At 34.0% G+C, this 24,031-nt stretch overlaps 1 protein-coding gene across 1 annotated transcript in view; it reads right to left on the bottom strand.

Moving 5' to 3' along the window:
• LOC113384859 overlaps nucleotides 1-24,031 on the bottom strand; it is a 48,140-nt gene that overhangs the window by 6,588 nt on the left and 17,521 nt on the right. Inside the window, exon 3 of the mRNA XM_026622627.1 lies at nucleotides 5,251-5,450. Within this exon, the coding sequence (XP_026478412.1) occupies nucleotides 5,251-5,450 (200 nt within the window). The remainder of the gene's footprint in view (nucleotides 1-5,250; nucleotides 5,451-24,031) is intronic.

Below are 24,031 nucleotides of genomic sequence, written 5' to 3'. Positions count from 1 at the left end.
TTAACTCAACAAATCGTCTTTTGATGCTACCTCCCATTATCGGCGACAGCGACGAGTCAAAACAAAATTTGACATAAATTATTTATTGGATTCCACAATTCTGGACTTTTATGTTAAAGAAACCAATGATCATGATTTGGATAAAGAGCCAACATCTTTCGAGTTGCATTCATATCGAGCCATCAGATATGAATCCAACGCCTGCAGAAATGGAAGCTGTACCCATAAAATATGCATTCCAAACGTTAAGTAATTCTGATATAACTAATACCAATTGGATCGAGGCTGAATCTTACAAGTTCACCGACATCGAGGTTCAGGAAATTTTCCACATGTTTTTTTTAGTCAGAACCTTATGCAGAATAAGGAGTTGATGGAAGGTCGAATTACCTACCATACTGTGGATCTGCCGACAAAACATTAGAATTACTAATTGACTAGTACCATAATCCTGCTATAATCTGCTTTCCCACCATATTTTTATAACGTTTTTCCCTGTATTTTTCTTTTAAACTGTGAGGTCAACACTGGGCAGGGAGTGTGTGGGGATCAAGCAGGCTAGTCATAATAGAGAAAAACAATTGGACTTGTCATTTTATATATCAGTAATATTTTATAATGAATAAAATTTATATATTTTTGAACTCCCTGATATGTGTAAATAATCGACTTAATCAATAGAAAATAAATTAATTTATGAGTGATTGAAAGTATTTCGAGTGGATTTATTACTCATAATGGAAAACGAACAAACACGTTAACTCGGAGTATTTTCCAAAAGCAAATTTTTTTATGATTGAACCAGTTTCTGTAGGACTTAAATGGTTTAGTATATTCATTAAGACCAAGTATTACATTTTCTTAAACTTTGAGGAATTTTTAAAATTAAACTACTTGTCGTAAGGCATTAATATTTCATGTTTTATGAGACCATGATACATATCGCCAAAAAAGATCCATAAAATTGGCTTACATTTTTTTTCAACAGTTAATTATAAGAAACCGGCTCGGTAGATTTTCACCTAAAACTAATCAGTATCATTCTGAACTAATATCTTTCGAACAGTTTTTGATTTTTTAAAATTGATTTGGTAGTAATAGCTTAAATGTCTACAAAAAGTCTACCTCTTCTAAATTACAAGGAAACGGCTCGACTAATCGTCGCACAAAACTGAGAAGCGATAAACATCGTCGAGATACATCAAATGCCTTTTAAATTTCTGAAATCGGTTCAGTCGTTTCTGAGAAATCGTCGATGAAAATCTAATTTTGACAAACGCCAAAGAAACGATACTAATTTTGACGAATTTTTAAAATTAAATGACTTGTCGTAGGACCGTAATAGTTTAGCCATGTAACTTAATGAGGACTATAGTTTGTCAGGTTTGTGAGACGATCTGCCGAGCAGTTTCTTTGTAATTTGAAAAAAAAGTGCTAAACTTTTCGTCCACATTTAAGCTCATTCTACCGAATCGATTTAAAAAAAAACAAAAACTGTTCGAAAGATATTAGTTGGGAATAATACTGATTAGTTTTAAGAAAATCTACCGAGCCGTTTTCTTGTAATTAACTGTTGAAAAAAAATTAAGCCGATTTTTGTGGAACTTTTTTTGATGATATATATCATGATCTTATAGAACTTACTGAAATATTACGGCCTTATGACAAGTCGTTTAATTTTAAAAATTCATCAAAGTTTGAGAAAATGAGTAGTTTTTTTGACGTTTGTTAAAATTAAAGTTAGACTATTTACTTGGTGTAACTCTAGGGTACTTGGTCTCAATGCGCATACTAAACCATTAAAGGTTTACTGGATCAATTATAACAATTATTGATTTTCAAAAATTTGTTTAGAAAATACTCGAGTTAACGTGTTCGTTCTCTTTCAATTATATGTAATAAATCATCTCGGAATATTTTTAATTATTCATAAATTAATTTATATTTTATTAATTAAGTCGATTATTTACACATATCGGAAAGTTCATGTAACTTGCCTCAAGGCAAAATACCAATACTAACTAGTTAAATGTGGGTTAAATATAATAATTTTGAATTTGGGGTAAGTATGGTTTATTTATATTGAGCTTATATTGGTTTTTTATGTAGGATAAATATTGTTTATTTATATTATTCTTATATTGGTTTTCAATATTGAGCTTATATTGGTTTTTAATGGGATTTTAATATTATATGATATTATAAGTAAAATATTGTTAAATATCTATTAATCGTGAGTTAACTCTGTTAATGATGTACGTCTGAGCCTGAAATGACATGTAGAATTATATAAATCGGCAGCTAGAGGATTGAGATGTACTTCAACTTTCAACTCTTGCTTTATAGTTTTAAGCGTGTCTCTTGATTTCTTCAGTTACAGTAGGAAGGGTAATGTCTTGATGTAGATACCAATTTGGTGTGTAAATCGGAACGTTTAAAACTTATCTTAATATTTTGTTTTGAAACCGTTTTTGCAAATTTGCAAGTTGCTTTTTTTTAGCGGAACCCCATAATTGAATACCGTAAGTCCCCACCGGTTTAAGGGCGGTTTTGCATAGTAACAGTTTATAGTCAGTTGATAATGCAGATTGCCTGTTTAGAAGCCAGTGGTATATTTTACGCAGAATTTCTAGTTGTCGTTTCTTTATTATATGGGTTCTCCAATTGAGTCTTCTGTCCAAGTGTATTCTTAGATATTTCGTAGAACCTTGGATTGGTACTGGTTCCATTCCAGTACTCCATTTAACTGGAGCGCATTGACCTTTTCGTAGAGTGAAGGTGACATGCGACGATTTTATGTTATTTATCTCAAATCTCCACAGTGGGCTTGGACATGCTCTGAAGCCTTTAAAGGATCTGCATGCGATGATATGATGCAAGTGTCGTCCGCGAAGGTAGCTGTATTTGTATGGGGATGTCTCGAAAAGTCGCTAGTGTAAAGTAAAAATAGGGCCGGACTCAAAACGCTTCCCTGCAGGACTCCCGCGTTGATTCCTTTTACGAGCGAATATGCATTGTTGTATTTGACATAGAATTTTCTGTCCATTAGGCATGATTGTAATAGCCTATAAGTAGTGTTGGGGATATGCCTTTTTATTTTGTATATTAGTCCCGTGAACAAACCTTGTCAAAATCTTGAGAGATTGCCAGGAATATTGCCGTACAGTATTCTTTGTTATGTAGTGATGAGTTTATTAAATTTAGTACACGGTGTACTTGCTGTATGGTCGAGTGCTGATCTCTGAACCTAAATTGAAGGTCTGGAAGTATATTTTTATCAATCAAAATTCTTTTAATTCTATTGAGGAGCAGTTTTTCGAAGATTTTTGATACAATAGAGAATAAGCTTATTAGCCTGTGCGCAGTTACCATTTGTGGATCTTTATCGGGCTTGGGAATTAATATGATCATTGCAGTTATCCACGATGTTAGATAAAATTGTGTCCTGATGATAAGGTTGAATAGAATTATCAGGAACATTAGCAGCTTATTTGGCTATTCTTTGAGCATCTTAATTGTTATTTCATCTGGTCCAGGTGCTTTGCCTGATTTACATACCTTGATTGCATCAGATACTTCATTCCCACTGATGTTTTTGATTGAATCATGAATTAGTGATAGTTTATTCAGAAAGTTATGAATAAATTTGTCTTCTCAATATCTATTGTACGAGGAGCTCGTTGAAAAACATTTTGCAAGTGTTCAGCAAAGACTGAAGTCTTTTCTTGTGCGCTTCTGGCCCACGATCCGCCTGGTTTTTTAATGGGAGTGTTATAGGTCTTTTGAGTTTCTTGAAAGCCTTCCATAGGAAATATTCAAAATTTCCGTTCGCTGAAAGATTGCACAGATGTTTTAATTGCTTCATTCTCATTTTGCCAGAGCATATGTTTTAATGTTTTGCATGCACAATTAAATCTTTCTTGTCTTCTGGTGATCGGGATACTTACCATATTTTGCGCAATTTTTTTTTTTGATAGCGATTTGTCTTTTAATATTTATTGAGCAGTAAAATTCGCGGCCTCTTGGTGTTGTTAATCGGAAATCCCAGGTAGTGTTCTTGGTATTGAAGTCACCTCCAGCTAAAAATTTATTACCTAACGTTTTGAAATAAGTTAAGAATTGTCCTGAAGATATAATGTACCTTGGAGAGCAGTAAATCGCTAATAACGTAAGATTTTCCATTGAGGATTCGAAGGAAACGTTTGTCGCTTCAAGAAAGTTTTAAGCGTACGGTTCTAGTTCATGCTGTTTCAAATTAGATTTGATTATGATGGCTGTTCCTCCACGCGGTCTTCGGTCAAGGTGTTCTGTGCTGTATATACGATAATTCGGAAACCGTGAAATGCATTTGTTAGTTAGGTGTGACTCTGAAATTAGCATGACGTCAATACAGTTGACTTGTCAAAAATATTTTAATTCTTGAATGTGTTGGAGTATGCTTTTGGCAAATTTTTAGATCGGTATACAATATTTGTTCTTGGTTATGATGGTGGTTAGCAAATTGAGCATAGTGCTTATTTGTTCTGTTAATGTCTTCAACGTGCTTTTGAGTTCAGATATGTCGTTTATGTTATGGTTAGTATCTAAAACAATGCTTGACGTATCCTGACCTATTTATGTATTTTCACGTGTAACTCTGGCGCATGACACTCCTGGTACTGTTGTTGCGTTTGTATTAATTCTGGTGCTGGGGACTGTTGTCCTCGGTCTTAACGGTGTGTATTTACGTTCCAATTATTGTTTGTAGATATAAAAACCCTTATAATTTGCGGGATGGTTTTGTCCACATAGTACACAATTTACATTAATGTTTATTTTGTTCGTCCAAGAACATTTTTCGGTTAAATGATCTTGGGCGCATTTTACGCAGCGGGGCGTCATGAAACAATATATACGGGTATGCTCATACCTTTGGCAATGTGTACATTGTACAATTTCTCTTGCAAATCTTTTTGCCTCGATCACCACTTTCGTGTTACACAGGAATTCTATTTTGTAAAAATCATTATTATTTGCACGTTGTTCTAATTCGACAGAAAAACGTTGAGTGGGCATTTGGTGAACTTTGTGTCCCTTTTGTTGAATTTCCCCTATCAGCATTTCGATATCGGTACTATGGTGCAGATTTTTTACAATCAGTTTAAATGACAGCTTCGATTTATCTTGGTAAGAATGCATCTGGGTATCTTTTTTTCTTAGTATATTTAAGATCTTATTGTAGGTTTGCCGTGTATCTAGATTGATTTTTACTTGAGAACTGTTTATTAATTTTAGTTTGTAAGCATTTTTGGCTTCATTCTCTAATAAATTTGTAAGTCGTTTGATGTCCTCCACTTTCTGCATAAAGATTGGTGAAGGTCTGGCTTCTGGTGTTCTTGGGGGTTCTATGGTTGGAGCATATTCCAGAACTTTGTAATAATTGCTTGTTGGCGTAGCGCTCAGCAAGTAATCTTAGGTAGTTATATTTTTAGAGAATGACGGAACTTCTGTGTCATTTGGTTTGTGCTTCTTGCCGATGTTATTCAACGATGTTTCTTTTCTGATGTTATTCAACGTACGGTAAGTGTTTATTTGATGTTGTTGCATATTGGGTAAAATATGCTTCTCGACAAACATGGAGTTTGTTGTTGAGTCATCTTAGAGTATTTCTTGTAATTTAATGATATGAAAGTTTTGAACGTTGCTTGTAAGTTCGGACGTTATCAACACAATAATTAAAACAAAAAGCCGCGCTAATTTAAATTAGAACACTGAACTAAACACAGCACTTTCATGGCAAAAATATAATAAACAGAACTGATTAAGTAATAGTAATGGTATTGTTATTGACACTATTGTGTATGGTTCTGCAAGGGGATCATGCAAATAGTCAGGTATACACTGCGGTCGGATTAAAATAAGAACAAAGGTTACTGTTTGATAATAACAACTCATGTTCACACTACCGTGTCTAGCACTCGACTCACCAATTCCAAATAAATGTTGGCAGTTGTGTAAATTTCGTGTAGATGACAACATCTCAGAGCTGATAAATCTACTGAGACACCTGAGTTTATTTGCATTAAGTCCTCTACGCCTATCCTACATGAGATGGGGACTGACTAATTCCAAAGTGGCGGACACAGCTACTGCGCAGCCGATAAAGGTACCCTTTTTCGCTAATTTCGAAACTATTTTACGACGACTGCCGCTTCGAAAATTTGAAAATATAATATTATTACTATCGGAAAATACCAATGACAGACGATTATCGTCTATATATGATATCTGACAGTCTACATGACTGAAAAAAAGATTTTACACACTAAATTCATAAATATTAAAGTATACAAACGATGACAAAAATTATTGGAATCATTTTTTTTTTTATTTAGTTTAGTATAATTACCAAATTTGTATAAAAATAAAGATATACAATACGTACATATGTATATATATACACAGATATATATATATATATATATATATATATTAGAGAGGGCTAATTTTTTGCATATTGAGGTACCTCGCTAATTTAACTTTTTACACCATTTGAAACAATATTGTAAAAAGAAGCATAACTTGCAAATGAATTTAAAGCCAGCGAAAAATTTAAAACATTTTTTAATTTAAAGAAAAAAATGAAAAATCTCATGAAAATTATATTATGACATATATCAAGTTATATATCATTTTATTCGTAATTTTATTCTGCATCTTTCGTACGAACAAAGTTTTTTCGTATCTTTTACCGTTTCGGAGAAAATCGATAAAAACTATTGAAAACTTGCATTAAAAAATCGGATTTTTTTTTAAAAAAGAAGAAAAAATAATATAACTACAAATAAATTTGTTTTATATTCATTGAGATCTATAAAAATCAATAAATACATATTTCAATACAAAAGTTAAAAAAAAAACCAAAAAAACACCTAAAAACTCAATAATTCACTATAATTCGTATTGTCCATATATATAAAACTGTTTGAACATCTAAAAAAATTTTCGAAAAAAATTTGTCTATCATAAGGGTTCGCAGTTCGAAAATTTCCCAGACTTTTGTCTTGACGATTCACACCGTAACCCGGAGCAACGCTTCGCCGCAGGTCAAATGCACATCGCTTGGGACTCGGTCTTAATACTTACGGTGTGGCCGCGCGCCTTCTATAGGGGGATAGATCGCGTCGTATGCGATGCGATCAACCTTTGGCAAAAGTTCGCGGTGTTGTTCAGGCAGTTTTGAATATTATTCCCCGGTGTATTTTATACATTATATTCGATACTTTTAGTCTGTCAACTATATAGCGGCGTTACTTTTAATAATGTCGTAGACAGTGTTTGGAATTATTTACGTCGTATATGTTTGGATGTCGGTTTACGGCCGGGTTCTGGACCTTATTTATAAGTGTTCAACCATACTGTACAGCATATCCGCGGGCATGTGTCGTTGACGCAAAGACTCTTATGCAGAAAATAAAATATACAAATGCAATCAACTCAATACTCTCCGAGCGAGAATAAAAGTGAGTTATGACGATGAATTTGCCCCGAAGTTTCAATCTAACGAAGGGTAAAGAGACTAAATAAACTGGGTCGCAGACCGCTAATGTTATATACGGACCGCCGTTTCGACGGTTGTTAAAGGTCTAGCCTCTGTGTAAGCGCAGAATTTATAAAAGTTGCCGGGTTTAGACCGTCGTGAGACAGGTTAGTTTTACCCTACTGATGAATTGTCGTTGCGATAGAATTTCTGCTTAGTACGAGAGGAACCGCAAGCTCGGACGTGGTGCAAAGCTACCATCCGTGGGTATGCCTGAACTACTCTAAGGCCATATCCTTTCTAGATAACAACGATATTTTGAGGAGTCTCGTGAGTCGAAAGAGTCAATACAATGTGATTTATTAGGTATTCGGCGCACGTTTATAGATCTAGTTCGATGTAGAGACTCGGAATCGTTTATAGACGACTTTTAGGTACCAGGCGGGATGTTGTATTTGGTAGAGCAGTTACCACGCTGCGATCTGCTGGAACACAGCCTTTGGCTTGGGGATTCGTCATGTTGGCTTGGCGTCACCCCACGCTCTTAGAGCATAAGCCTTAAGCCGTCGCATTGCAGTATGCCACAATCAGTGTGACTTGACCCTCAGAAAGTTGTACATATTGTACATGTGATACTTCTTTGGTATCTACTTAGCTATTTTGTACAACGTGCCTAAGTCAGCACGTTAGGCAAAACTTATCGGCATATTCCGATACTAGAAATATTCATTATTTCTTTAAATAACTATAAGGCTATGTAAATAGTTATAAAATTTGTGAGAGTTAACGAAGAGTATTTGTTTTTAAGAGAAACTTTTCGTATTTCTTATTATGATGAATATATGATATCTTTTAATTTAATTTAATTCTATATAAGGGAGAATGTTTTTTCAAGTCCTTGGAAATGCGTACAAGTTACCAATTAAATGAAATGCGTACAAGTTGCTAATAAGCAAAGTACGTATAAGTTATCAATAATGGAAAATGCGTGCAAGTTGTCAATGTGTAAAATACGTGCAAGTTGTTAATGTGCAAAATACGTGCAAGTTGCCATTTTTATTTAATTTTTGTAATATACTCTAAATCTATAATAAATAGTAACTCAGCTTGACCTAAAATCTTGCTACAAAACAGGTTAAAAACATTTCTCGGCTTTTTAATATCAGTAACTTACGGGCACCGCGAACTACATCAAGTAAACTTTTAGGGGACATTAGCGAAGAAGCGTAACCTAGAATCTTGCATCGAAACAGGTTAAAAACTTTTTTCGGGTACCGCAAACTACACCATGTAAGCTTTTAGGGGGCATTAGCAAAGAAGCGTAACCTAGAATCTTGCATCGAAACAGGTTAAAAACATTTCTCGGGTACCGCAAACTACATTAAGTAAACTTTTAGGGGGCATTAGTGAAGAAGTGTAACCTAGAATCTTGCATCGAAACAGGTTAAAAACATTTCTCGGGTGCCGCGAACTACGTAAAGTAAGCTTTTAGGGGGCATTAGCAAAGAAGCGTAACCTACAATCTTGCATCGAAGCAGGTTAAAAACATTTCTCGGCTTTTTGAATACGTGCAAGTTGACAATTATGTCAAATACGTGCAAGTTGACAATTATGTAAAATACGTGTAAGTTGTCAATGTACAAAATACGTGCAAGTTGCTATTTCTATTTAATTTTGTATCATACTCTAAATCAGTAATAACTTTCAATCTACAAATATTTCAAATCTTTTATAACAAAATATTCAGTATTTATACATATTATTTCGCAAAACATCCGAAAAGTTGCCACAGGGATAACTGACTTGAAGCGCGATGTATCCGAAAAGTTACCACATGGATAACTGACTTGAAGCGCGATGTATCCGAAAAGTTACCACAGGGATAACTGACTTGAAGCGCGATGTGTCCGAAAAGTTGCCACAGGGATAACTGACTTGAAATTTTGTTCTTAGCAAAGAAATATTAGAAAATCTCGAAAAAAATATATGAACACACTTAACCATTTATATATCATTTTATTTGTAATTTTATTCTGCATCTTTCGTACGAACAAAGTTTTTTCGTATCTTTTACCGTTTCGGAGGTAATCGATAAAAACTATTGAAAACTTGCATTAAAAAATCGGATTTTTTTTAAAAAAAGAAGAAAAAATAATATAACTACAAATAAAAAGTTATAAAAGTTGCCGGGTTTAGACCGTCGTGAGACAGGTTAGTTTTACCCTACTGATGAATTGTCGTTGCGATAGAATTTCTGCTTAGTACGAGAGGAACCGCAGGCTCGGACGTGGTGCAAAGCTACCATCCGTGGGTATGCCTGAACGACTCTAAGGCCATATCCTTTCTAGATAACAACGATATTTTGAGGAGTCTCGTGAGTCGAAAGACTCAATACAATGTGATTTATTAGGTATTCGGCGCACGCCGTTTATCGCACGAGCCATTTTAGCCGTTTTATAGCGGTCGATCATGGTTCACTAGTTCGATGTTGAGACTCGGAATCGTTTATAGACGACTTTTAGGTACCAGGCGGGATGTTGTATTTGGTAGAGCAGTTACCACGCTGCGATCTGCTGGAACACAGCCTTTGGCTTGGGGATTCGTCATGTTGGCTTGGCGTCACCCCACACTCTTAGAGCATAAGCCTTAAGCCGTCGCATTGCAGTATGCCACAATCAGTATGACTTGACCCTCAGAAAGTTGTACATATTGTACATGTGATACTTCTTTGGTATCTACTTAGCTATTTTGTACAACGTGCCTAAGTCAGCACGTTAGGCAAAACTTATCGGCATATTCCGATACTAGAAATATTCATTATTTCTTTAAATAACTATGAGGCTATGTAAATAGTTATAAAATTTGTGAGAGTTAACAAAGAGTATTTGTTTTTAAGAGAAACTTTTCGTATTTCTTATTATGATGAATATATGATATCTTTTATTTAATTCTATATAAGGGAGAATGTTTTTTCAAGTTCTTGGAAATGCGTACAAGTTACCAATTAAATGAAATGCGTACAAGTTGCTAATAAGCAAAGTACGTATAAGTTATCAATAATGGAAAATGCGTGCAAGTTGTCAATGTGTAAAATACGTGCAAGTTGTTAATGTGCAAAATACGTGCAAGTTGCCATTTTTATTTAATTTTTGTAATATACTCTAAATCTATAATAAATAGTAACTCAGCTTGACCTAAAATCTTGCTACAAAATAGGTTAAAAACATTTCTCGGCTTTTTAATATCAGTAACTTACGGGCACCGCAAACTACATCAAGTAAACTTTTAGGGGACATTAGCGAAGAAGCGTAACCTAGAATCTTGCATCGAAACAGGTCAAAAATATTTCTCGGGTACCGCGAACTACATCATGTAAGGTTTTAGGGGGCATTAGCAAAGAAGCGTAACCTAGAATCTTGCATCGAAACAGGTTAAAAACATTTCTCGGGTACCGCGAACTACATCAAGTAAACTTTTAGGGGGCATTAGTGAAAAAGCGTAACCTAGAATCTTGCATCGAAACAGGTTAAAAGCATTTCAGGGCTTTTTGAATACGTGCAAGTTGACAATTATGTAAAATACGTGCAAGTTGACAATTATGTAAAATACGTGTAAGTTGTCAATGTACAAAATACGTGCAAGTTGCTTGTTCTATTTAATTTTGTATCATACTCTAAATCAGTAATAACTTTCAATCTACAAATATTTCAAATCTTTTATAACACAATATTCAGTATTTATACATATTATTTCGCAAAACATCCAAAAAGTTGCCACAGGGACAACTGACTTGAAGCGCGATGTATCCGAAAAGTTACCACAGGGATAACTTACTTGAAGCGCGATGTATCCGAAAAGTTACCACAGGGATAACTGACTTAAAACGCGATGTGTGCGAAAAGTTGCCACAGGGATAACTGACTTGAAATTTTGTTCTTAGCAAAGAAATATTAGAAAATCTCGAAAAAATTATATGAACACACTTAACCATTTATATATCATTTTATTCGTAATTTTATTCTGCATCTTTCGTACGAACAAAGTTTTTTCGTATCTTTTACCGTTTCGGAGAAAATCGATAAAAACTATTGAAAACTTGCATTAAAAAATCGGATTTTTTTTAAAAAAAGAAGAAAAAATAATATAACTACAAATAAATTTGTTTTATATTCATTGAGATCTATAAAAGTTAATAAATACATATTTCAATACAAAAGTTTAAAAAAAAACAAAAAAACACCTAAAAACTCAATAATTCACTATAATTCGTATTGTCCATATATATAAAACTGTTTGAACATCTAAAAAAAATTTCGAAAAAAATTTGTCTATCATAAGGGTTCGCAGTTCGAAAATTTCCCAGACTTTTGTCTTGACGATTCACACCGTAACCCGGAGCGACGCTTCGCCGCAGGTCAAATGCACATTGCTTGGGACTCGGCCTTAATACTTACGGTGTGGCCGCGCGCCTTCTATAGGGGGATAGATCGCGTCGTATGCGATGCGATCAACTTTTGGCAAAAGTTCGCTGTGTTGTTCAGGCAGGTTTGAATATTATTCCCCGGTGTATTTTATACATTATATTCGATACTTTTAGTCTGTCAACTATATAGCGGCGTTACTTTTAATAATGTCGTAGACAGTGTTTGGAATTATTTACGTCGTATATGTTTGGATGTCGGTTTACGGCCGGGTTCTGGACCTTATTTATAAGTGTTCAACCATACTGTACAGCATATCTGCAGGCATGTGTCGTTGACGCAAAGACTCTTATGCGGAAAATAAAATATACAAATGCAATCAACTCAATACTCTCCGAGCGAGAATAAAAGTGAGTTATGACGATGAATTTGCCCCGAAGTTTCAATCTAACGAAAGGTAAAGAGACTAAATAAACTGGGTCGCAGACCGCTAATGTTATATACGGACCGCCGTTTCGACGGTTGTTAAAGGTCTAGCCTCTGTGTAAGCGCAGCATTTATAAAAGTTGCCGGGTTTAGACCTTCGAGAGACAGGTTAGTTTTACCCTACTGATGAATTGTCGTTGCGATAGAATTTCTGCTTAGTACGAGAGGAACCGCAGGCTCGGACGTGGTGCAAAGCTACCATCCGTGGGTATGCCTGAACGACTCTAAGGCCATATCCTTTCTAGATAACAACGATATTTTGAGGAGTCTCGTGAGTCGAAAGACTCAATACAATGTGATTTATTAGGTATTCGGCGCACGCCGTTTATCGCACGAGCCATTTTAGCCGTTTTATAGCGGTCGATCATGGTTCACTAGTTCGATGTAGAGACTCGGAATCGTTTATAGACGACTTTTAGGTACCAGGCGGGATGTTGTATTTGGTAGAGCAGTTACCACGCTGCAATCTGCTGGAACACAGCCTTTGGCTTGGGGATTTGCCATGTTGGCTTGGCGTCACCCCACGCTCTTAGAGCATAAGCCTTAAGCCGTCGCATTGCAGTATGCCACAATCAGTATGACTTGACCCTCAGAAAGTTGTACATATTGTACATGTGATACTTCTTTGGTATCTACTTAGCTATTTTGTACAACGTGCCTAAGTCAGCACGTTAGGCAAAACTTATCGGCATATTCCGATACTAGAAATATTCATTATTTCTTTAAATAACTATGAGGCTATGTAAATAGTTATAAAATTTGTGAGAGTTAACAAAGAGTATTTGTTTTTAAGAGAAACTTTTCGTATTTCTTATTATGATGAATATATGATATCTTTTATTTAATTCTATATAAGGGAGAATGTTTTTTCAAGTTCTTGGAAATGCGTACAAGTTACCAATTAAATGAAATGCGTACAAGTTGCTAATAAGCAAAGCACGTATAAGTTATCAATAACGGAAAATGCGTGCAAGTTGTCAATGTGTAAAATACGTGCAAGTTGTTAATGTGCAAAATACGTGCATGTTGCCATTTTTATTTAATTTTTGTAATATACTCTAATTCTATAATAAATAGTAACTCAGCTTGACCTAAAATCTTGCTACAAAACAGGTTGAAAACATGTCTCGGCTTTTTAATATCAGTAACTTACGGGCACCGCAAACTACATCAAGTAAACTTTTAGGGGACATTAGCGAAGAAGCGTAACCTAGAATCTTGCATCGAAACACGTTAAAAACATTTCTCGGGTACCGCGAACTACATCATGTAAGCTTTTAGGGGGCATTAGCAAAGAAGCGTAACCTAGAATCTTGTATCGAAACAGGTTAAAAACATTTCTCGGGTACCGCGGACTACATCAAGTAAACTTTTAGGGGGCATTAGCGAAGAAGCGTAACCTAGAATCTTGCATCGAAACAGGTTAAAAACATTTCTCGGGTACCGCAAACAAAGTCAAGTAAGCTTTTAGGGGGCATTAGCAAACAAGCGTAACCTAAAATCTTGCATCGAATCAGGTTAAAAACATTTCTCGGCTTTTTAAATACGTGCAAGTTGACAATTATGTAAAATACGTGCAAGTTGACAATTATGTAAAATACGTGTAAGTTGTCAATGTACAAAATACGTGCAAGTTGCTATTTCTATTTAATTTTGTGCCATACTCTAAATCAGTAATAACTTTCAATCTACAAATATTTCAAATATTTTATAACAAAATATTCAGTATTTATACATATTATTTCGCAAAACATCCGAAAAGTTGCCACAGGGATAACTGACTTGAAGCGCGATGTATCCGAAAAGTTACCACAGGGATAACTGACTTGAAGCGCGATGTGTCCGAAAAGTTGCCACAGGGATAACTGACTTGAAATTTTGTTCTTAGCAAAGAAATATTAGAAAATCTCGAAAAAATTATATGAACACACTTAACCATTTATATATCATTTTATTCGTAATTTTATTCTGCATCTTTCGTACAAACAAAGTTTTTTCGTATCTTTTACCGTTTCGGAGAAAATCGATGAAAACTAGTGAAAACTTTTAGGGGACATTAGCGAGAAAGCGTAACCTAGAAATTTGCATCGAAACAGGTCAAACTTCTTTTGTAGAAAAATATTGTTTTTGGGTTTTTAGGAATAACATATATTTATTATATTATTTATTTACATGTCATGGTTTAAATAAAACATTTTTATTTCTTTAAGTTATATTTTTATTTAAAATAAAATTTCTTACATTTAGCTAATACAATTACAAAAAACTAATATCTGAAATCTTGCTTGCTTTCCAGTCGAGGATGCTTTTTACGAGATTGTAGTGTTGCAGTCATAACTCCATCGCAATTTCGCTCTAATACGCGTTTTGATACGTTAGCCAGTAATTGAACATGTCTCTCAGTTCCCTGAATGTGGACGGGAATTTTAGGGTCACTCCATGGGCACTCATTGCTTTGTAGATATTGTAATAGATGTTCATGAGGTATATTTAGCGTGAAGGCTGGTTCGAATATATTTGAATAATCGTCCATATCTATCATATTAGTATAGTCGGTGCATTCGAAATTTATTTCGAGTGTTTTGTAATCTCTCAATTGCGTCAGGTCTTCCACATTATTACGGTAATATAAGATTTTTCTTATAGCTGAATCTCGTATTTCCTTTTTATTATCGAACAACATTGCTAATAAAATATTTTCCGAGTGAGCATAGTACGCGTTTTCTTTAGCAACATTGTTCACAATTTGTCTTAAATTCGAGTCTAAATATTGCGTCCAGCTAATAAATTTATAAATTAATATACTACCGTACACCACAGAGTTATAATATTTAATGTTAAAGTACATTGGAATATATACTTTCATTACGTAGTTTGCCAGAATTTTCGAATTTTTGGATGGCTTATTAGTAGTTACATATAACCGAAGTAACCTACTAGCCTTTGTGAGCCATCGGGAATGTGCTATTGGCCCCGGTTTCTTGTTAGCTAAGTCTGTCGATACTTCTCCAGAAGCAACTGCTTTAGCTATTTTTATTGAATAACTTGAGTCAGTTGTCGATTCAACAGGACTTAAATCAGCCAAATTTTTAAGTGGGATCGTTTCAAAGTCTGTTACCGGCTGGAAGTAAATAAGAAAAAATAAATTATATTGAATTTGAACATAAAGTATTAAAAAATAGTAAATATGTTATAACTCACCGGTATATTTTCGCATGTTTCAATTTGTTTGCTTAATATTCCGGTTTTTGTTCGTGGTCCAGTGGATAATGATTTTTCCAAATAGTTAAATAAATGCCGATTTGGAAGTTCGTTAAAGTGGAGAAGACACACAAACCAATGAATAGGCCTATTTAACTGAATTTCAAATCGATGCAAAATTCCATTTTTTACGCCTGTATTTGCTGGTTCACCATCGCAACATATGCCTATCAAAGAATCGAGAGCTATTCCTTTATTAGCGAAAAACTCTTCAATTTGATTACTTTACTTTCCGAATCTTCATTTTCCAATTTTGTGTAACCCAACAATTAACCATTCGGTTCCTTTAAAATAATTAAATGCGCCTCTTTAATCATTCGTGGGTGAAACTTTTTATCGATTTTTTCCATGGTAATAGAATCATTTTTTCGGCCGTCGAATGAAAATGCTATTAATTCAGAAAAATCATATCGTTTGTGTAGAGCTTACCTATTTTTCTGACTCTCACGAGCGCTTTTATTTTTATCCATGATGACAGAATTGCCCCAATCATCCTTTATGTCCAGGTCTTTCGGGATTGCTGTCACCACGGCAGAACCAACTCTATCAGAGATTGCAAATCTGTCGCATATTAAGGCATAGTTTGGAGCTTTGTATCTTCGACTATATGGTCCACGTTTTATATGAGAAGTATTTTGTGAACTTTCCAAACTGCTTTTAAACTCAAAACCAACATCTGGAGTATATGTCTCACCTGGAGTAATATCGCTAGTTATTGTAGATGCTGATACTTTATCTTCAATTTTTATAATATATTCTGGTATCGTAGATTTCCTCTCATTATGTTGATCCATCATAAACGCTTGTAATTGTGCTGGGATCAGTCCGCAGGAACACAGTATTCTTAAAAAATAAAATAATTCTTTCGTGTGTTCTACAAACTCCTGAAATGATGCTTGGGTAGACTTGCTTTTATTTGTAATTTTATATTTATCAATCAATCGGTTCAATTTTCTAGCGATACTTCGTTTCTCCATAATTGGAATATCAATTTTTTCCCACGTCTGAATCAATTTCGTTACCACATTTAGAGTAAATGTTTTATATGAAAACATTTTATTTTGTTTTTTTGATTTTTCGGCCAAATAAAAATAATACCTGATAATTTCCATACTTGTCGGAAGATTTACTCCAGTAAATTCTTCTGCTTCCCCAAATGTAATTTGATCATGCGAGCGCATATGATTCAAATTACTGGCACTCGCGCCTGAATTTAAATAAGAATTCGCCATTGATACTTCACGTCTAACTGGAGAACTGAATGAAGATTTATGCGGATATTTCACATTAATATATTTTTTTCGAAACTTCGAGAATTATAATAAAAAAATACTAGCGCACTCTGATGGAAATAAATAACAACAAACTAAACCCGATTTAAAAACCCCCGTACAAACTATCAATAAAAATATAACTCACAATTTGAATTATTCACATGCCTAAATTAATATATTAACTTATTAAAAACAGTATTTTATTGAAAATTTCGCTGGCTGAAGAGTTATTTGCGATATATGGTTTTGAAGTCAAAATTCATTTAAATAACACATATATTTCATATGAAAAGGTGCCCATATCGCTTAATTTTACTACAATAATGATTCGGCCCAACCTAATATATATATATATATATATATATATATATATATATATATATATATACATATATATACGAGGTCTGTTCAAAAAGTACCCGGAATTTTCGTTTTTTCAAAAAAATATTTATTTATTCGTCTACATTAATGTGGTCCCCTTCAAAGTAGTCCCCCCCAGATATAATACACTTATGCCAGCGTTTTTTTCAATTTTCGAAGCACCCTTGATATTCACTTTTTGATATGTCCTTGAGCACTCTCAGCGATTCGGCCTTTATTTCTTCAATCGAGGAAAACCGCCGTCCTTTCATGGGTCTCTTCAACTTTGGGAATAGGAAAAAGTCACACGGAGCCATATCTGGTGAATTTTTGCACTTTGCAACACTTTATTTCATTTTTTACGCAAAATTTAATACAAATTCTTTGACTTTTCAATTCTTCCATTGTAAAAATCGCCGAGCTCAGAAAAACACGTCGAACCTTAGCGACTACCACAGACAAAGTAAACAGTGAATATAGCTGAAAATTTCATCATACTTTAGGGGCATGTATACCAACACAATAAAAAAAAATTTTGACAATCAGACACTCCAGACCCGCGAAATTTAATTATTAGTAATTCCGGGTACTTTTTGAACACACCTCGTATATATATACATATATATATATTAATTGTTTAATATGAACAAAACAGCACTCAGATTTGTTTAACACAACTTTATTTTATGATTAAAGACGTTTCGAGACTATGGTGTGTCTCATCTTCAGTGTAATTTCAAAAACAGTTACTTATATACTACACATTCTTTAATAACTTATTTAAATTTCATTTAATTTTTGATATACAAAAAACACCAACTATTCCTTGCAATGCTTGACACAGTACTAACGAAACATATAACACTTACAGAAATATTCTAAACAAATTTGAAGTACTTATATAGATGGAGACAGAGAGGGTATCATTATAATGTAAACAAAAGGAGTGCTATCGCATACAAAATCGATAAAAATGAAAAAACAAATTAATTTATTGAAAAGAATAAGATAAATGAAAAAATTTATAAATTATTAATGATGTTTATATAAGTGTCATGTAAAATATTTGTGTCGGTTCTTAGATTTATGCTATTGTTAGTCCGAACTATTAACATTGATTCTGCCATGCTCCGTTTAAATAAGTCTTTCTCATGGAATAAAATTTGGGGATTGTCAAAATCAAACTTATGGTTGTTGATATTAGCATGATCCACAAGTGTACTTTTAAATTTTTTGTTATCTATTTTTTCACATTGTAATTCATGTTGCCTGAGTCGCTTTTCTAAGTTCTGGCAGGTCTGGCCAATATAAGAGCAATTACAATCCAAACAATTTACTTTATAAACTATATCTTTCTTTTCTGTTAATGGAGTTTCATCTTTAATTTTGGAATATAAAAATTTTAATTGTTTTAATGGAGAAAAAGTAATACGAATTCGAATTACTTTTTTTCGAATAATACGAATATTCGTATTACTTTTTCTCCATTAAAACAATTAAAATTTTTATATTCCAAAATTAAAGATGAAACTCCATTAACAAAAAAGAAAGATGTAGTTTATAAAGTAAATTGTTTGGATTGTAATTGCTCTTATATTGGCCAGACCTGCCAGAACTTAGAAAAGCGACTCAGGCAACATGAATTACAATGTGAAAAAATAGATAACAAAAAATTTAAAAGTACACTTGTGGATCGTGCTAATATCAACAACCATAAGTTTGATTTTGACAATCCCCAAATTTTATTCCATGAGAAAGACTTATTTAAACGGAGCATGGCAGAATCAATGTTAATAGTTCGGACTAACAATAGCATAAATCTAAGAACCGACACAAATATTTTACATGACACTTATATAAACATCATTAATAATTTATAAATTTTTTCATTTATCTTATTCTTTTCAATAAATTAATTTGTTTTTTCATTTTTATCGATTTTGTATGCGATAGCACTCCTTTTGTTTACATTATAATGATACCCTCTCTGTCTCCATCTATATAAGTACTTCAAATTTGTTTAGAATATTTCTGTAAGTGTTATATGTTTCGTTAGTACTGTGTCAAGCATTGCAAGGAATAGTTGGTGTTTTTTGTATATCAAATATTGAATGAAATTTAAATAAGTTATTAAAGAATGTGTAGTATATAAGTAACTGTTTTTGAAATTACACTGAAGATGAGACACACCATAGTCTCGAAACGTCTGTAATCATAAAATAAAGTTGTGTTAAACAAATCTGAGTGCTGTTTTGTTCATATTAAACAATTAATATTCGTTCCACTCATATCATAAAATTCTATATATATATATATATATATATATATATATATATATATATATATATATATATTAGGGAGGGCCAATTCATTATAGAAGTAAAATTAAGCGATATGGGCACCTTTTTATATGAAATATATGTGTTATTTAAATGAATTTTGACTGCAAAACCATAAATCGCAAATAACTTTTTAGCCAGCGAAATTTTCAATAAAATACTGTTTTTAATAAGTAAATGTATTAATTTAGGCATGTGAATAATTCAAATTGTGAGTTTTATTTTTATTAAGAGTTTGTGCTGGGGTTTTTAAATCGGGTTTAGTTTGTTGTTATTTATTTCCATCAGAGTGCGCTAGTAATTTTTTATTATAATTCTAGAAATTTCGAAAATAATATATTAATGTGACAATTCCGCATAAATGTTCATTCAGTTCGTCACTAGGGCGTCAAGTATCAATGGCGAGTTCTTATTTAAATTCAGGGGCAAGTGCCAGTAAATTAAATCATATGCACTCGCATGATCAAATTACATTTGGACCAGCAGAAGAATTTACAGGAGTGAATCTTCCGACAATTATGGAAGTTATCATGTATTATTTTTATTTGGCGGAAAAATCAAAAAAACAAAATAAAATGTTTTCATATAAAACATTTACTCCAAATGTGGTAACGAAATTGATTCAGACGTGGGAAAAAATTGATATTCCAATTATAGAGAAACGAGGTATCGCTAGAAAATTGAACCGATTGATTGATAAATATAAAAGTACAAATAAAAGCAAGTCTACCCAAGCATCATTTCAGGAGTTTGTAGAATCCACGAAAGAATTATTTTATATTGGAAAATGCAAATGCGATTTGCGAAGAATACTGTGTTCTTGTGGATTGATTCCAGAACATTTACAAGCGTTTATGCTGAATCAACATAATGAGAGGAAATCTACGATACCAGAATATATTATAACAATTAAAGATAAAGTATCAGCATCTACAATAACTAGCAATAATACTCCAGGTGAGACATATACTCCAGATGTTGGTTTTGATTTTAAAAGCAGTTCGGAAAGTTCACAGAATACTTCTCATATAAAACGTGGTCCATATAGTCGAAGATATAAGGCTCCAAGCTATGCCTTAATATGCGACAGATTTGCAATTTCTGATAGAGTTGGTTCTGGCGTGGTGACAGCAATCCTGCGTGACCTGGGCGTAACGGATGATTGGGGCAATCCTGTCATTATGGATAAAATTAAAAGCGTTCGTGAGAGGCAGAAAAATAGGCAAGCTCTACACAAACGATATGATTCTTCTGAATTAATAGCATTTTCATTCGACGGCCGAAAAAATGATTTTATTACCATGGAAAAAATCGATAAGAAGTTTCACCCACGAATGATTAAAGAAGCGCATTTAGTTATTTTAAAGGAACCGAATTGCCAATTGTTGGGTTACTCAAAATTGGAAAATGAAGATTCGGAAAGTAAAGTAATCAAATTGAACGAGTTTTTCGCCGATAAAGGAATAGCTCTCGATTCTTTGATAGGCATATGTTGCGATGGTGAACCAGCAAATACAGGCGTAAAAAATGGGATTTTACGTCAATTTGAAATACAGTTAAACAGGCCACTGCATTGGTTTGTGTGTCTTCTCCACTTTAACAAACTTTCACTTCGCCATTTATTTAACTATTTGGAAAAATCATTAACCACTGGACCACGAACAAAAACTGGAATATTAAGCAAACAAATTGAAACATGCGAAAATATATCGGTGAGTCATAACATATTTACTATTTTTTAATACCCTATGTTCAAATTCAATATAATTTATTTTTTCCTATATACTTCCAGCCGGTAAAAAACTTTGAAACAATCCCACTTGAAAATTTGGCTGATATAAGTCCTGCTGAATCGACAACTGACTCAAGTTATTTAATAAAAATAGCTAAAGCAGTTGCTTCTGGAGAAGTATCGACAGACTTAGCTAACATGAAACCAGGGCCAATAGCACATTCGGTTATATGTAACTACTAATAAGCCATCCAAAAATTTGAAAATTCTGGCAAACTACATAATGAAAGTATATATTCCAATGTACTTTAACATTAAATATTACAACTCTGTGGTGTATGGTAGTATATTATTTTATAAATTTATTAGCTGGACGCAATATTTAGACTCGAATTGAAGACAAATTGTGAACAATGTTGCTAAAGAAAACGCATACTATGCTCACTCGGAAAATATTTTATTAGCAATGTTGTTTGATAATAAAAAGGAAATACAAGATTCAGCTATAAGAAAAATCTTATATTACCGTAATAATGTGGAAGACTTGACGCATTTGAGAGATTACAAAACACCCGAAATAAATTTCGAATGCACCGACTATACTAATATGATAGATATGGATGATTATTCAAATATATCCGAACCAGCCTTTACGCTAAATATTCCTCATGAACATCTAGTACAATATCTACAAAGCAATGAGTGTCCATGGAGTGACCCTAAAATTCCGGTCCACATTCAGGGAACTGAGAGACATGTTCAATTACTGGCTAATGTATCAAAACGCGTATTAGAGCAAAATTGCGAAGGTGTTATGACAGCGACACTACTATCTCGTGAAAAGCATTCTCGACTGGAAAGCAAGCAAGATTTCAGAAATTAATTTATTTAAATTGTATTAGCTAAATGTAAAAAAATTTATTTTAAATAAAAATATAACTTAAAAAATAAAAATGTTGTATTTAGACCATGTCATGTAAATAAATAATAGAATAAATATATGTCATTCCTAAAAACCCAAAAACAATATTTTTCTACAAAAGTAGTTTGACCTGTTTCGATGCAAGATTCTAGGTTAGGCTTACTCGCTAATGTTCCCTAAAAGTTTACTTGATGTAGTCTGAGGTACCCGTAAGTTACTGATTTCAAAAAGCCGGAAAATGTTTTTAACCTGTTTCGACGCAAGATTCTAGGTTAGGCTTACACGCTAATGTCCCCTAAAAATTTACTTGATGTAGTCTGAGGTACCCGTAAGTTACTCATTTCAAAAAGCCGAAAAATGTTTTTAACCTGTTTTGATGCAAGATTCTAGGTTAGGCTTACTGGCTAATGTCCCCTAAAAGTTTACTTGATGTAGTCTGAGGTACCCGTAAGTTACTGATTTCAAAAAGACGGAAAATGTTTTTAACCTGTTTCGATGCAAGATTCTAGGTTAGGCTTACTCGCTAATGTACCCTGAAAGTTTACTTGATGTAGTCTGAGGTACCCGTAAGTTACTGATTTCAAAAAGCCGGAAAATGTTTTTAACCTGTTTCGATGCAAAATTCTAGGTTAGGCTTACTCGCTAATGTCCCCTAAAAGTTTACTTGATGTAGTCTGAGGTACCCGTAAGTTACTGATTTCAAAATGCTGGAAAATGTTTTTAACCTGTTTCGATGCAAGATTCTAGGTTAGGCTTACTCGCTAATGTCCCCTAAAAGTTTACTTGATGTAGTCTGAGGTACCAGTAAGTTACTGATTTCAAAAAGCCGGAAAATGTTTTTAACCTGTTTTGATGCAAGATTCTAGGTTAGGCTTACTAGCTAATGTCCCCTAAAAGTTTACTTGATGTAGTCTGAGGTACCCGTAAGTTACTGATTTCAAAAAGCCGGAAAATGGTGTTAACCTGTTTTGATGCAAGATTCTAGGTTAGGCTTACTCGCTAATGTACCCTAAAAGTTTACTTGATGTAGTCTGAGGTATCCGTAAGTTACTGATTTCAAAAAGCCGGAAAATGTTTTTAACCTGTTTCGATGCAATATTCTAGGTTAGGCTTACACGCTAATGTCCCCTAAAAGTGTACTTGATGTAGTCTGAGGTACCCGTAAGTTACTAATTTCAAAATGCCGGAAAATGTTTTTAACCTGTTTCGATGCAAGATTCTAGGTTAGGCTTACTCGCTAATGTTCCCTAAAGGTTTACTTGACGTAGTCTGAGGTACCCGTAAGTTACTGAACAGTCGGATTCCCCTAGTCCGTGCCAGTTCTGAGCTGACCGTTGAATGGCGGCCGAAGAGTACGACTGACCGACCGAAGCCGGCACAGAAACCTCGCAGCAAGAAAGATCCGCGGGGGGCCTAGACACGGTACTGAGCTCGGATCTAAGTCACAAGGACAATTTCACCTCGCCCAGGCCCGGCACATCGGCCTACGCCCGCTTCCCAACCTAGCCCGGCACGCCTCGATCTTCAGAGCCAATCCTTATCCCGAAGTTACGGATCCAATTTGTCGACTTCCCTTACCTACATTTATCTATCGACTAGAGGCTCTTCACCTTGGAGACCTGCTGCGGATATGGGTACGAACCGGCACGACACCTACCGTGGCCCTCTCCTGGATTTTCAAGGTCCGGGGGGAAGATACGGACACCGCCGTAACAGC

The sequence above is a fragment of the Ctenocephalides felis genome, unplaced genomic scaffold (genome assembly GCF_003426905.1).
Source record: "Ctenocephalides felis isolate EL2017-DRISC unplaced genomic scaffold, ASM342690v1 CF-g0.4_SCAFFOLD_03571, whole genome shotgun sequence".
NCBI lineage: Eukaryota > Metazoa > Arthropoda > Insecta > Siphonaptera > Pulicidae > Ctenocephalides > Ctenocephalides felis.
The sequence above is the reverse complement of the archived record's forward strand: the minus strand, read 5'-3'. Positions and strand labels throughout refer to the sequence as shown.